At 47.2% G+C, this 15212-nt stretch overlaps 1 protein-coding gene across 2 annotated transcripts in view; it reads left to right on the top strand.

Annotated features, from left to right (window-relative positions):
• The first annotated feature begins 720 nt into the window (after positions 1–720).
• The window catches only part of LOC121554402 (chromodomain-helicase-DNA-binding protein 3), a 50319-nt gene continuing 35827 nt past the window's right edge, over positions 721–15212 (top strand). For both annotated transcript variants that reach the window (XM_045211907.1, XM_041867977.2), the window contains exons 1-16: positions 721–1108; positions 3225–3361; positions 3581–3760; positions 3868–3992; positions 4295–4584; positions 4974–5137; positions 8794–8926; positions 9285–9466; positions 10748–11020; positions 11179–11382; positions 11640–11857; positions 12110–12241; positions 12467–12563; positions 12752–12943; positions 13378–13578; positions 13769–13906. In XM_045211907.1, the coding sequence (XP_045067842.1) occupies positions 943–1108; positions 3225–3361; positions 3581–3760; positions 3868–3992; positions 4295–4584; positions 4974–5137; positions 8794–8926; positions 9285–9466; positions 10748–11020; positions 11179–11382; positions 11640–11857; positions 12110–12241; positions 12467–12563; positions 12752–12943; positions 13378–13578; positions 13769–13906 (2832 nt within the window). In that variant the 5' untranslated portion in view covers positions 721–942. The remainder of the gene's footprint in view (positions 1109–3224; positions 3362–3580; positions 3761–3867; positions 3993–4294; positions 4585–4973; positions 5138–8793; positions 8927–9284; positions 9467–10747; positions 11021–11178; positions 11383–11639; positions 11858–12109; positions 12242–12466; positions 12564–12751; positions 12944–13377; positions 13579–13768; positions 13907–15212) is intronic.

Genomic DNA, 15212 nt, shown 5'->3' with positions numbered 1-15212 from the left:
ATTCTTACTGTAAAATGTGCATACTGTATGCATGTCTGACCATAGACCCCTTTGTCAAAGCTGAGCTGCCTGAAGGGAGACCAACCACTGTCTGACTACTAGAGGTTCCCATGGCCTTACTGCCACCCATATCAAAAGGACTCTAGTGAAAGTGTGCAAGATTATTTTAAAATGTATCCTCTTTCATTTTAATGCTTTCAGAATGTTGAAAATAATATATTCGATTTCTATTCTTAATATCAAATAATCTCCAGTTGAAAAAAATGCCAGTTTGCATATTGCATTGATTTTTATCCCTACCACAAGTGGTTAATTTTTAAGCAATCCAATCTGATGTAAATCTGGGCATGGCTGCGGCAGATTTTCCCAACCCCCCCACTCTCAAACTACCTCCCCGACTCTCTCTCTCTCTCTCACACACACACACACACACGTTTCATTTTATACCATGGTGGGGGCCTTTAAGAATATTAATGTGGCCATATTTGATAGATTTGTATTGCGTTCTGCAGTGTAGAAAGGGAGAATTTTGTTGCGTGTGAGCTTGAGACAGTTAGCTGGCATGTCTGATCATGGGCGGGGGAGGGGGGGCAGTAACATTACAAGCAGTCAAATACCCCCTTTCTTGTAACAATGTGAATGGTTTTTGAGGAGGGAGGGGTGCGCGGAGAGAGGCAGAGAGACAGGAGAGAGAGAAAGGAGGAGGGGGGGGGGGCGTTCTGCAATAATATAGTCAGCCATTTTTTATGTAAGGGGATTTTTCTTATTGGGGGGGTTGTTAAAAAATAAATATAAGAGCGGCCATCTTTGTTTCCCTGCCTTGTAGTGTAAAATATTCCAAAACGGCCCCCACTTTTTTCTGGTGTCGATTTGAATATTAAATAAATATCATAATTCCAGAGGATTTCTGATTTCGAGGACGGAGCCGATGACAGGAATATAATGTCCTCTCCTCTCCGGTCCTGTGAGGAAGACCAGGGCATGTTGGTTAATTCCAAGGGAGGAGATTTTGATGAAGAAGACGAGGACCACGGAGATCTAGACGAGAACGCAAGCGACATAAACTCGCCGGCGGCGCCTCGAGAAACTGCAACACTAGCCGCGCCAGGTAGGCTATAGTAGGCTACAGTAGGCTAAAGTAGACAGACACTGGCGAAAGAATCGGGAGCGCGCACACAAAATAGAAACACATACGCCACATTTGGAAAAAAGTACGCCAGGACACCCTGTGCCGCTCATCTCAATAGTTATCTGTTCCTGCAATATAATTATTTGCGCCCCCGTTACTCCAAGGGATAGCGCAGCTTTGAAATAGAAAGAGTTGAAGATTCAAACTTCTAGACCAACTTGAGACCGCTCTTTTCGTTTTTATCCCATATACAATTTCACAAAGTTGATCCTCCTCGACGTTGCTTTTCATCCTGACAATGCTGCCATATTCATAGTAAATAATATCTCAATATTAATAGGTCGATGTGAAGTGTACAGCTCACGACATCACTGGCAGAAAACATGGACTCCCCAGCAATAAGCTTTCTGATAGTGGTCTTTAGAATAGTGCTGTGATGTCTGTTCCCGAGGCGTGAGCGTTAAAACCGGATGATGGAGTGAGTGCTGGATGATGGAGTGTAAATAAACTTGCCCCTACCCCATGACGGTCTCCACTGTCATACTGACAGGGACGGTTCATGATAGGACACTGACACTCTACTCCAAGTTCTGAATAGAACCGTTATGTGTCGCCTACAGGGCTTTTGTTCCCACTCTCTTTTCGATGTCATAGCAGACTAACACATGTAACACGTAGGCCTATAATAAACAATGACTAGAAAATATACTGTAAAGCCTCATAAAATAAAGGACTTGCCTACAATGTCATGTGCAAAACACTATCAACAGACATCTTATTTTTCTCCTAAATTTATTTTTGAGGGACTTCAGATTAGGGCTACCTGGTTCCTGCACACCAAAGAAAATGTTTACATTATTTTACAGTTCAATTTAATTAATACAATTAAATTAATTTGTATGTATTAAATAGTGACATCAGATATTGCATGTCATGATTTTGGGATATTCAACAAGGGCTCTTTTAGCATCAGTGTGAACTAGTAGGCTAAACTATGTCGTCTGTCTCGAGACAAAGCGCGCGCCGCGTATCAATTAGTGCGCTTCCTGCAGCGGCTCTAAACCCCCTGCGACCTGCGCCAGCGGTTGTTGCTGTTGTTGCTGTTGTGTTCGGGACCGAGGTGTGGGAATTAATTGCGGGGAAGTAGGGTAGGGAGTCGTTTCAGTTAATCCGATTGAGACAAACTAGCTTGCGGCCTCAGAATCACCGAGCCCCGAGTGAGTGCTAATGCCGCCCCTGGCTGCACTGTGCAGCAGAAATATGCGGAGACCTTGTCTGGGCACGCGCTGCGTGTTGTAGCTCTACCAACAAAGACATACCATAAAATCGAACTAATTTCTACCAAGTGCAATGGCGGCCGCAAGCGATAGATTTTTTGTGATGTTTTTTCCCCTTCTCTTCATCCCCCTGACAAAGCATAGGCTTCTCTCTCTCTCACTCTCCAATAGGGTGCTGTCTCACTTTTTGCCCGGGGAAAAACTTGAATAAAGGGATGAATGGCTCATTATCACTCACTGATCCTCAAAACGTGGGATGTTGTGGCTTCTAAATAAATCTATTACATGTTTGATTGGATTTTATTTTCCCAATTCATTATTGCGGGAAAAACATATTGCCATGGACATAACGTTTTAGAAGCCCTAAAGCACTGTGCAACATGTAGCCTACATAAGACCTTACTTTCATATGTCTCAGCCTCACATTTTCAATGCCACCATGAACAACATTCTTGTGTGTTATGAAGCATTCATTAACAGATGTCCATAAGCCAGTTATGGATTTGGTTTTCACTCAACTGATACCAATCAGCTGTCAATTCCACTTATCAGTCAAACACACTGACTGGAACTAATTCAGCTTGTCACAATTCAGTCAAGCTTGATGGTCGTGTTAAGACACTATACTCTCACTTATGACACGTGGTGTCAACTCACACATGACAGTGTGTTGGTGAGAGGCTTTTGTTGTGCTTAATTGTGTTCAGAAGAGATTAGATCGATGATTCAAAGCCTTCAAAGATGATTATAGTCAATATGATTTAATCACATCTCTCTCTTTCTCTCTTTCATCCCCCTCTCCTCTCTTCAATCCCCAGTGGAGGAAGAAAGGGAAGCATCAGACAGGGACAGTCTAGGGAGGAAGAAACGAGGTCCCAAGAAGAAGAAGGAGACAAAGAAGAAGGAGAAAGAGAAAGAAGGAAAACCAGTTAAAGCCAGAAAACGGAAAAAGATTGTAAGCTTCTCGATCATTACGGTTTAACTCCATCTACCGCCATACATTCTGATGACACTTCATTCTATTTCATTTGCTTAATTGAAGCTTTTTTTTAATATATCTGTGACATTACATATTGATTTAGCATCCTCACCCTCTCTTTTCTGTTCTGTTCTCTCTCTTTCTCTCTTTCTCACGTTCCCTCTCTCCCCTTCTTTTCTCCTCTCCCCCTCTCAGGAAAGTGATGTAGAGAGAGACTCGGAGCGAGAGAGAGATTATGGCGAGAACTCCGACAGCGCAGCCAGTGACTTCACTGGCGAGAAAAAGAAGAAGAAGAAACACAAGGAGAAGAAGGAGAAGAAAACCAAAAAGAAGAAAAAAGACGATGGGGACAGCACGCACGAGGAGACAACAAAGGTAAGAAGAACACAACAATAAAGTGCTATTGTTGTTTTTGTTGTTTTTTTACACATTCTGATGGCTCAAGTCTTCCAGCTCTCTGATTGGTTGTTTCTCTCCTGCAGCCAATAGAACAGAAGACGTCGGCCCAGCTGGCTAAGGACTGGGGTCTGGAGGATGTGGATCATACATTCACTGAAGACGATTACCGCACACTCACCAACTACAAAGCCTTCAGCCAGTCCATGAGGTACAGTTGGCCTGCTGTAGAGATTGAGGCAGCTGAGCTTTTGTCAAAGTGTTGACTGTCAGCGAGATGACTCAATGAGTTATTGTTTATTTCAGTTTTGTAGTTCACTACCAACCGTGGAACAATTCCCTCAATTCACAATCCCTCAGAAACAAAAATTTCTAGTTCAAGTTTATTTTCAAGTTCAAGATTATTTGCCACACTGTTCAAAATCAACTGTCATTACTGTTCTGTACATCAAACACTCAGCTCTTCTTCCTCTCCCCTCTTCCTCTTCCTCACCTTCCTCTTCGTCTACCCAGGCCCATGATAGCCAAGAAGAACCCTAAGATCCCCATGTCTAAAATGATGACCATCCTGGGGGTCAAGTGGAGGGAGTTCAGCTCCAACAACCCCTTCAAGGGCTCCGGTGCTGCAGCTGTGGCAGCTGCAGCAGCCGCCGCCGCCATCGCCGTCGCCGAGCAGGTCTCCGCGGCAACCCCATCCCCGGAGCCACCTCCCCCCCGGAAGCAGCCCCAACCCCCACGGCCGCCCCCCCAGCCGCCACCCCCGCCTCCCCCGCTCCGCAAGGCCAAGACCAAAGAGGGCAAAGGTCAGAGGATGAGAGAGAAGGGTGGAGTGGTGAAGTGGTTGAGGGTAGCATGTGTAGCAAGGACTGATTGAATTTAAATGGAATTGGTCACAAATTGTAGTCTGGACCCTCAGACGTTTCACATTTTTGTTGTAGCCCTGAACTGGCACACCTGATGCAATCCAAAGCGACTTACAGTCATGCGTGCATACATTTTTGTGTATGGGTGGTCCCGGGGATCGAACCCACTACCTCAAGGGTTTGATGATAGTCGACTAATTTAATCTTGTGTGCCAGTTTAGGGCTACAACAAATATGTGAAACGTCTGAGGACCCCGAGGAGAGGTTTGTGAAACCCTGCGCTAGAGCACTAGTACAATTCTTGACTTCACTCTGTCCCTATTTCTCAGGCCCTGGGTATAAGAAGAGTCGCAGTAAGAGTCCACGTGTTCTGGCTGAGAGGAAGAAGGCGGTGGCAGCAGCAGTAGCGGCTTCAGTAGCTAAAGCCAAGAAGATGGCCCCCATACGCATCAAACTGGGGGCCCTAGGCAACAAGAGGAAGAAGAGCAGCTCTGTAAGTATTAATATGCTGTGTATTTGGATCTATAGATGTGCTGTGTAGGCCAATGTATGTAGGAGCATGCTGGTGTATGAGTCGACAGATCTGTGTTTCTCTCCTCTCCCTCTCTCTCTCTCTCGCTCTCTCTCTCTCTCTCAATTCAATTGAATTTAAAGGCTTTATTGGGATGGGAAACATATGTTTACATTGCCAAAGCAAGTGAAATAGTTAAACTAAAGTAAAATAAACAATAAAAAGATTAACAGTAAACATTATAGTCACAAAAGTTCCAAAACAATAAAGACATTTCAAATGTCATATTATGTGCAAATAGTTAAAGTACAAAAGGGAAAATAAATAAACATAAATATGGGTTGTATTTACAATGGTGTTTGTTCTTCACTGGTTGCCCTTTTCTTGTGGCAACTGATCACAAATCTTGCTGCTGTGATGGCACGCTGTGGTATTTCACCCAATAGATATGGGAGTTTATCCAAATTGGATTTGTTTTCGAATTCTTTGTGGGTCTGTGTAATCTGAGGGAAATATGTGTCTCTAATATGGTCATACATTTGGCAGGAAGTTAGAAAGTGCAACTCAGTTTCCACCTCATTTTGTGGGCAGTGTGCACATAGCCTGTCTTCTCTTAAGAGCCAATAGCAAGGCTATGCTCACTAAGTCTGTACATAGTCAAAGCTTTCCTGAAGTTTGGGTCAGTCACGGTGTTCAGGTATTCTGCCACTGTGTACTCTCTGTTTAGGGCCAAATAGCATTCTATACGAATAGCAAACAATACGAAATACTAACTCTGACTGGAAAAACACAATGACACAGGGAGAACACTTCTCGAGTACCTGTAACTCCGTCACGTGATCCGACACTGATACGTTCTACTTGACATCAAGGAACTAGCAGAGAAAAATGAGCAAGGGGACACAGGGAAGGGAGGGCATAAATACACAGGTGAATCAGATAGCCACAGGTGACACCAATAGGCAGATAATTAGTCCCGACTGTGAGTGAGGAGGTGCCTAAGGTTGTCAGAGGATGACACCCCCCCCCCCCCGACGAACTGCTGCAGCCGTTCACCTCGGAGCCTCCGAATGGAGGCGACGGAATGCTGTATCAGCCCTGGGTCCAGAATGTCCCTCCTGGGCACCCCGGACCGCTCCACTGGCCCATAACCCTCCCAGTCCACCAGAAATAGGAGACCCCTCCCCACCCACCGGCAGTCCAGGATCCGGTCCACTGTAAAATCCGGCTGCCCTCCGAAGAGGTGCAGCGGGGGAACAGGACGAGGAGGGGGAGACAAGGGACAGGTGGTGATGGGCTTGAGGAGGGACACATGGAATGTGGGATGGACCCGCGTGGTGGGGGGGAAGTTGCAGGCCGTAGGTCACTGGGTTGACTCGCCGGACCACTCTGAATGGCCCGACGGGACCACCGCCTCCTTCTCTTGCTCGGGGAATAGGGGCGCTTGGGAACGGCAGGGGTCGGAGCAGCCCTGCCGCGGGCTGACGTGAGCTCTTCGTGCATGCGCACACCGGGCAAGCAGCTACGAAGGCGCGCGTATCCCCCTCAGCAGATGGCCACCAGAACCTCCTACGCAGGAACTCCAACGTCCTGGCGCCCCCCGGATGGCTGGTGAGGTCGGACACGTGCGCCCATTGAAGCAGTCGCGAGCGCGCAGCCTTGAGTACGTACATCCTACCCGATGGACCTCTGCCCGGATCGGGCTCCCGCTGTAGCGCTGCTCTGACCAGCCTATCAATTCCCCACGAAACTGGGGCAGCCATCAGGGCATGGGGACAATGGGGTCGTCCCTCATGGCCAGCATCTCCGGCTGGGACAAGGACAGCCATCGCCTTCGTGTGGGCATGGCGCCCGGCAGGAGATCGATAGCGCAGTCATCAGGCCTGTGAGGAGGTAGGCCCCCCTCCAGGATGAGCCGCCCCGTGGACCAGTCTATCCAGGGGTTGTGGGGGACCAGCCAGGGGTGCCCAAGGATGAGGGGACACTTCGGAGAGTCCACAATGAAAAACTGGATATACTCCCATAGCCACCCTGCCACCGGACACGCACGGGGACAGTGCGCCAGGTGAAGAAGCCCGACACCAATGGCCGGCCGTCCAGGCCCATGACCGGAACCGGCTCAGAGAGAGAGAGTAACGGAATGCTCCACCCTTGGGCCAGCCCCGCGTCCATCAGGTTTCCCGCGGCCCCAGAATCCACCAATGCATGTGCCCAACGCGCAGCGTGTGCCCACTGAACCCTGACGTGGAGAAAAGTGTCTCTGGAGTTGGGGTTTCGGTTCCGGCCTGCTAGCACCCCTCCCGATACCAGCGAGCCCTCCTGTTTTCCCGGCTTCTCCGCAGTACCGGCAACGTCCCTGGGGCAGACGCCTCTGCCTCGCCATCCGGGACAAGCGCGCCGCACCCAGCTGCATAGCCTCCTCCTGAGGCGTCTCCGGGCTGATAGGGAGACGCGGAGGCAAGCTTTGCGTCATGCCTCTCTCGTACGCCCTCTCACGACGCTGATTGTCCACCTGCACAGAGAGGTCAACGAGGCCGTCCAGTTGCACAGGCAGCTCCCTGGTGTTCGACACCCGAGAGGTGTCGAACACCTTGCGTAACTCCCGGGTGAATTGGTAGGAGTCGGCGCACGCCGGAGTTTGGCTCTCCCACTCCGTGGTAGCCCAGGAAAGGGCCCTACCTGTCAACTGAGTGATAATGTAGGCCACCCGGCCCTGCTCCGTCGGGAAGGAGGAGTGTTGTAGGCTGAACATCAGGGAACACTGGGTGATGGATTCCCTGCAGCCCCCTGGACGTCTGTCGTACCTCTACGGAGGTTCCCGCGATGTCGCAGGCAAGACTGGAGACGCGGCTTCCGCTCCACCGGCTTCCGGGACTGGTCGGGTGTCCACCCGGCTCTGCACGGAGATCGTCAGCTGGCGGAGATTCTCAATGATATGCTGCAGGCTGCGGTCGTGCTGATCATGGCTCCCTGCGCTGCCAATGCGCTATGATACTGTGCTGCCTCCATATTGGCTCAGTTTTCTGTAAGGGTTGGTGTGAGGTGTGACCCAGGTGTGGTGCAGGATAGACAGTAGGCAGTAGGCAGAGATGGTGAAACAAGGATCTTTACTGGTGGTCCAAAAGCCAGGATACAAAACAACGGACTATACACGAAAACAAATGAGGAGCACATAGGTCTCCAAAAAACAGGCTGACAGCAAACAATACAAAATACTAACTCTGACTGGAAAAACACAATGACACATGGAGAACACTTCTCGAGTACCATGCACTGCATGCATTATTTGGTATTTGACGTTGTACACAGAGGATATTTTTTGCAGAATTCTGCATGCAGTCTCTCTCTCTCTTTTTTCTCTCTCTCTCTCTCTCTCTCTCTCTCTCTCTCTCTCTCTCTCTCGCTCTCTCTCTCTCTCTCTCTCAATTCAATTCAATTTCAATGTAAACATTACACTCAGAAGTTCCAAAAGAATAAAAACATTTCAAATGTAATATTATGTCTATATACAGTGTTGTAACCATGTGCAAATAGTTCAAGTACAAATGGGAAAATATATATGGGTTGTATCTACAATGGTGTTCTTCACTGGTTGCCCTTTTCTTGTGTATATATCTAACTCCCTCCCTTCCTCTCAGAGTGGAGATGATGTTGATGAGGAGGACTCGGAGCAGGAGGACTCCAGTGTCCACAGCTCCTCGGTCCGCTCCGACAGCTCCCCACGGGTCAAGAAGAACAAGAGAGGACGTCCGGCCAAGAAGAAGAAGAAAAGTAAACAAAATGTTCCTTAAAAAAAGGGTATAAACTCTGAATCGGTCTGACTTATGTTCAGCATGTGATGTCTCTCTGTCTTTTCTCCTTCTCCCTCTCTGCCACCTCTCTCTCTTATCCCCCCTTCCTTTTTCCCTCCTCATTTCCCCTCCCTAATTTATTTATCCATCCCATCTCTCTCTCTCTCTCTCTCTCTCTCTCTCTCTCTCTCTCTCTCTCTCTCTCTCTCTCTCTCTCTCTCTCTCTCTCTCTCTCTCGTCTGTCTGTCTGTCTGTCTGTCTGTCTGTCTGTCTGTCTGTCTGTCTGTCTGTCTGTCTCTCTCTCTCTCTCTCTCTCTCTCCTTCTCTCTCTCTGTCAGTGCTGGATGAGGGTGAGGGGGAGGAGGACGGTTATGAGACAGACCACCAGGACTACTGTGAGGTGTGCCAGCAGGGAGGGGAGATCATTCTGTGTGACACCTGTCCCAGGGCCTACCACCTGGTCTGTCTGGAGCCTGAGCTGGAGAAGGCCCCTGAGGGCAAGTGGAGTTGCCCCCACTGTGTGAGTACCGTAGTCCTCAAAGTTGGTGTTAATAATCCTCAAGTCTGCTGATTGTTTATGTCAGCAGTACAGACAGAGCTGCGTGTAATGCTACTTTTTGTGTGTACTCTATTCACAGTGTGTGAGCCAATTCAGACCCCTTGACCTTTTCCACATTTTGTTACGTTACAGCCTTTTTCCTCATCAATCTACACACTATACCCCATAATTACAAAGCAAAAACAGTTTTTTCGACATTTTTGTAAATTGCAAAAAATTTAGCAACTGAAATATCACATATACATAAGTATTCAGACCCTTTACTCAGTACTTTGTTGAAGCACCTTCGGCAGCGATTACAGCCTTGATTCTTCTTGGGTATGACGCTACAAGCTTGGCACACCTGTATTTGGGGAGTTTCTCCCATTCTTCTCTGCAGATCCTCTCAAGCTCTGTCAGGTTGGATGGGGAGCGTCGCTGCACAGCTATTTTCAGGTCTCTCCAGAGATGTTCGATCGAGTTCAAGTCCGGGCTCTGACTGGGCCACTCAAGGACATTCAGAGACTTGTCCCGAAGCCACTCCTGCGTTGTCTTGGCTGTGTGCTTAAGGTCGTTGTCCTGTTGGAAGGTGTACCTTTGCCCCAGTCTGAGGTCCTGGAGCAGGTTTTCATCAAGGATCTCTCTGTACTTTGCTCCGTTCATTTCTCCCTCGATCCTGATTAGTTTCCCAGTCCCTGCCGCTGAAAAACATCCCCACAGCAAGATGCACCATGCTTCACCGTAGGGATGGTGCCGGGTTTCCTCCAGACGTGACGCTTGGCATTCAGGCCAAAGAGTTCAATCTTGGATTCATCAGACCAGAGAATCTTGTTTCTCATGGTCTGAGTCCTTTAGGTGCCTTTTGGCAAACCCCCAAGCATGAATGAAGCAAACATTAATTATGAATGATGAATTATGAATGTTTTCGCTTTGTTATTATGGGGTATTGTGTGTAGATTGATGAGGATTTATTTTGTTTAATCAATTTTAGAATAAGGCTGTAACGTAACAAAATGTGGAAAAGGTCAAGGGGTCTGAATACTTTCCGAATGCACTGTAAGGTATCATCAGACATATAAACCCTACCAATGATGATGATAATGGATAATGGATCAAATAATTGTATTTACCTATTAATTCCCCATGCAATCCTCTTCTCCTCCTCCTCTCCTCTTCTCCTCTCCTGTCCTCCTCCTCTCCTCTTCTCCTCTCCTGTCCTCCTCTTCTCCTGTCCTCTTCCTCTCCTCCTCTCCTCTCCTGCAGGAGAAAGAAGGGATCCAGTGGGAAGCGAAGGATGAGGACTTTGAGGAGTTTGAGGAGGAGAGTGAGGACATGGTGGTACCAGAGGTACCTGGGGTTGGACTGCTGGTAGGACTGGAGGAAGAGGAGGATGACCACATGGAGTTCTGCAGGGTCTGTAAGGATGGGGGGGAGCTATTATGCTGCGACACCTGTCCCTCCTCCTACCACATCCACTGCCTCAACCCGCCCCTGCCTGAGATCCCCAACGGAGAGTGGCTGTGTCCACGCTGCACCGTAAGTCTTGTTTGTTTGTTATCATTATGTGTACAATGCAAATGTCCACAATGTTTGGACAATATTTCCTATTGTATTCTATTGTATTGTATTCAATCTACTCTACTTGACATTACTCTAATCTATTTGGATTCCTCATTTTCGACTTCTTCCCCCAGTGTCCTGCTATCAAGGGCAGGGTACAGAGGATCCTCCACTGGCGATGGGGCGAGCCCCCCGATCCTGTACCCGTGCCCCCCACCCCCGATACCCCTCCTGATGCTCCCCCGCCACCCCCCATGAAGGGCAGGGCTGAGAGGGAGTTCTTTGTCAAGCTGACCGGACAGTCCTACTGGCACTGTACCTGGATCACTGAACTACAGGTGAGAGAGGGAGGGAGGGAGGGAGGGAGGGAGGGAGGGAGGGAGGAGAGAGAGAGAGAGAGAGAGAGAGAGAGAGAGAGAGGCTGAAAAAGAAAAAGAGGGTGAAACAGTTGGAGGAGAGGCTGATGTAATGATATGAAAAACGGCAAGACGCTTAGCATGCAAGTATCCTACACACTTCCCTTCCTTGCTTTCATTCAACAAATGTTCTCTTTCCTCCTATTCCTCTCCTCTTTTTCATCCCTCCATCCCTCTAGCTGGAGATCTTCCACTCGGTGATGTTCCGTAACTACCAGAGAAAGACAGATATGGATGAGCCTCCCAGTCTGGACTATGGGTCGGGGGGAGAGGAGGAGAGTGTTAAGAGTGAGAAGAGGAGGCTGAAAGACCCAGACTACGCTGCCCTGGATGACAAGTTCTATAAATACGGCATCAAGCCTGAATGGATGATGGTCCACCGCATCATCAACCACAGGTACGTGTGCATGTGGGGTGTGTGTGTGGGGTGGGGTTTGTGTTTGTGTGTGAGGTGGGGTTTGTGTTTGTGTGTGTGTGTGTTTGTGTGTGTGTGTGTGTGTGTGTGAGAGATGGGGGGGGGTGGGTGGGCGGGGTGTGTGTGAGGCGGGGTGTGTGTGTGTGTGTGCTAGTTTATTGATTGTTACAATATGTGTGCAGTTCAGGCCATAATGTATGTGTACGGATGTACGTGTGTGTGTGGGTTTCCCAGTATGGACAAGAAAGGGATATACCACTACCTGGTCAAGTGGAGAGACCTGACCTACGACCAGTGCACATGGGAGAGAGACGATCTGGAGATGCCAGAGTTTGTCATCCACAGGGCCAACTACTGGGCACACAGGTACTGGAGTACTGTACTGGCCAACTGGCATCCATGTTGGCACCAAACACTACTACAGTGAATCTGTCTTGGTAATGTTAGTGTCAACATGGTGACCGTCAAAGTTCTACATCTCAAACCAAATTTGGCCAACCTTGTATGCTGTTGTAAATAGCTCAGGGACACTGGATTTTTGATTGGCTGATTGATAGATTGATTGATTGATTGATGGATTGATTGATTCAGGGATGAGGTGATGAAGGAGGCCCCAGACATGCCGAGGAGGATGAGGAGCATGAGGATGGAAGAGAGCGAAGACCCCCACAGATCACCTGTCAACGACGTGAGTTCTGATTGGCTCACTCACTCTGTAACAGCCACATCTATAGGTCGTCATTCCGGTAGCCGATCAACTCTCACTACCAAGTCAAAACTCTAGTGTCATTCTGTACATGTATGTCAATTATGTTTATCTTCTTTTTCCCCGTTCATCACCATCCCTCCTTCTCTTTCCTTCTCTTTATCTTCCAGCCTACGATAAAGTACGAGGAGCAGCCGGACTTTGTGACGGCGACGGGGGGCACTCTGCACCTGTACCAGCTGGAGGGGCTCAACTGGCTGCGTTTCAGCTGGGCACAGGGCACTGACACCATCCTGGCAGACGAGATGGGGCTGGGCAAGACCATCCAGACCATCGTCTTCCTCTACTCACTCTTCAAAGAGGTAGGACGGCACCGTTAGGAACTCTGTGTTCTATGTGCTATGCAAATTCCCGATTGAGTATCCTGTTGTATTTTAATAGAATAATAAAGTATTATATTCTGTTTTAATAGAATAATAAAGTATTATATTCTGTTTTAATAGAATAATAAAGTATTATATTCTGTTTTAATAGAATAATAAAGTATTATATTCTGTTTTAATAGAATAATAAAGTATTATATTCTGTTTTAATAGAATAATAAAGTATTATATTCTGTTTTAATAGAATAATAAAGTATTATATTCTGTTTTAATAGAATAATAAAGTATTATATTATATTTTAATAGAATAATAAAGTATTATATTATATTCATTATCAATGCATCTTTCTTCTGCACTGTCATCTTTGTAAAAAAAAAGAAAATCTCTCTCCTCCCCTCTTCCCCCCACCAAGGGCCACACTAGGGGCCCGTTCCTGGTGAGCGCCCCCCTCTCCACCATCATTAACTGGGAGAGAGAGTTTGAGATGTGGGCCCCTGACTTCTACGTGGTGACCTACACAGGGGACAAGGACAGCAGAGCCATCATCAGAGAGAACGAGCTGACCTTCGACGACGCGGCCGTACGGGGAGGGAAGAAAGCCTTCAAACTGAGGGTGAGGAAGGAGGGGAAGGGAGGGGAGAGGAGGGGAGGAGGGGGGAGAGAAGAGTTGAGGAGAGTTCATCCCATCTTCTAAAAAAGTAAAAAATCGAATATCTGCTTCTGTTTCTCTCTGTCCCTCTCCCCCTCCCATCCTCTCTATCCCCTCTCTCTCCCCTCCCTCCTCCTCTCTCTCTCCTCTCCAGAGAGAAGCCCCTATAAAGTTCCATGTCCTATTGACCTCCTATGAGCTGGTGACGATAGACCAGACCTCCCTGAAGTCTATAGACTGGGCCTGTCTAGTGGTGGACGAGGCCCACCGCCTCAAGAACAACCAGAGCAAGGTAGGCTGCCCATGTTTGGTTTTGTGTGTGTGTTTGTGTGCGTTTGTATTGTATTTAACTTCGGCCAATCAGGTCACGTCTCTCTGTTCCTACTCCCCGCCTACAAGCAGGAACTCAAGAGGGACCCACCAACACAGAGAATAGTGAGGCGCTGGACAGAGGTGGCAGGCTCAATGCTGCAGGATTGTTTTGAGAATACTGATTGGAATATGGTCAAAGATTCATCCACCCAGGACTCATCCATCAACATTGAGGAATATACATCGTCAGTCAAAGGCTTCATTAGGAAATGTGTTGATGATGTTGTACCCACAATAACAATCCGGACATACTCCAACCCAGTGGTGTAGTGGAGGGTATATGCAGGTATACGCCATATACCCACGTATTTTTCAGTGGGCATTGATTATACTCACTTCTTAATCCCCCCTGATAGGTATCAAAGTAGTGTAGTGGAGGTGTATACCATATCAACTAATAGGGCTGATGGAACAGATCAGACTTTTTAGCTTAAAATGTTGATAAACTATTATTTCATCACATTTTAGGCGCAGCAGTAGGCCTATGTGTGAATGTTCCAAAATGCAATTTGCGGGAAAACACCAAGTTCTAAAATGTGCACCGCACATACAAGTGGTTTCATGAACACAGATGTAAATATCTGTTAGAAAGAGGGGGGATTTAAAGATGCAACAACTATCATGGGTTGCTAATATGACTAGGATAATGCCTTTGGCTGCTAGAGAATGAAAGAAAGTTGAAAGAAAACCAATAGAACAGGAGAATTTAAATGAGTAAGTCTTTATAAAAATAATTGCCTCCACATTTCTATGGTGGGATTTTGGCTATGGGCTACTTTGAAGCAAGATAAGACATGCCTCATAATATGAAGTAAAACGTCCAGGTTTCAAACAATTAAGAAACTGGAAAAATATAGCGATGCTAATGTTAGGCCTAACTATCTTCTGGTAGATGGAAAGGCTTTCCCAGAAACCTTCTCTATTAAATGTTAACTAGCTATGCCTACCTTTCAGAATGATATCATGATTATTTGCGTCAATCCAGTGGCCATTTCTTTTGCAAACTCCATCTCATGTGCTACAGAAACAACGCTAATCAAACAATAGGGCTAGGTGCCTGCACACGTGAATTAAAGGGTTACTCAAAAAAATCTACATTTCTTCGATTTTCCCAGACCTCAAAAGTGGTCTCCTGATGTGGTTTAAGCCTTGTTATTGACTTAGAACATACAATTATGTTGTTTTTCTGTTTAAAAAAGTATGACTTTGACCTGAAAAAATTGGGG

Source organism: Coregonus clupeaformis, chromosome 39 (assembly GCF_020615455.1).
Source record: "Coregonus clupeaformis isolate EN_2021a chromosome 39, ASM2061545v1, whole genome shotgun sequence".
NCBI classification, from domain to species: domain Eukaryota; kingdom Metazoa; phylum Chordata; class Actinopteri; order Salmoniformes; family Salmonidae; genus Coregonus; species Coregonus clupeaformis.
Note: the sequence above shows the minus strand (reverse complement) of the source record. Positions and strands in the feature narration are given on the sequence as shown.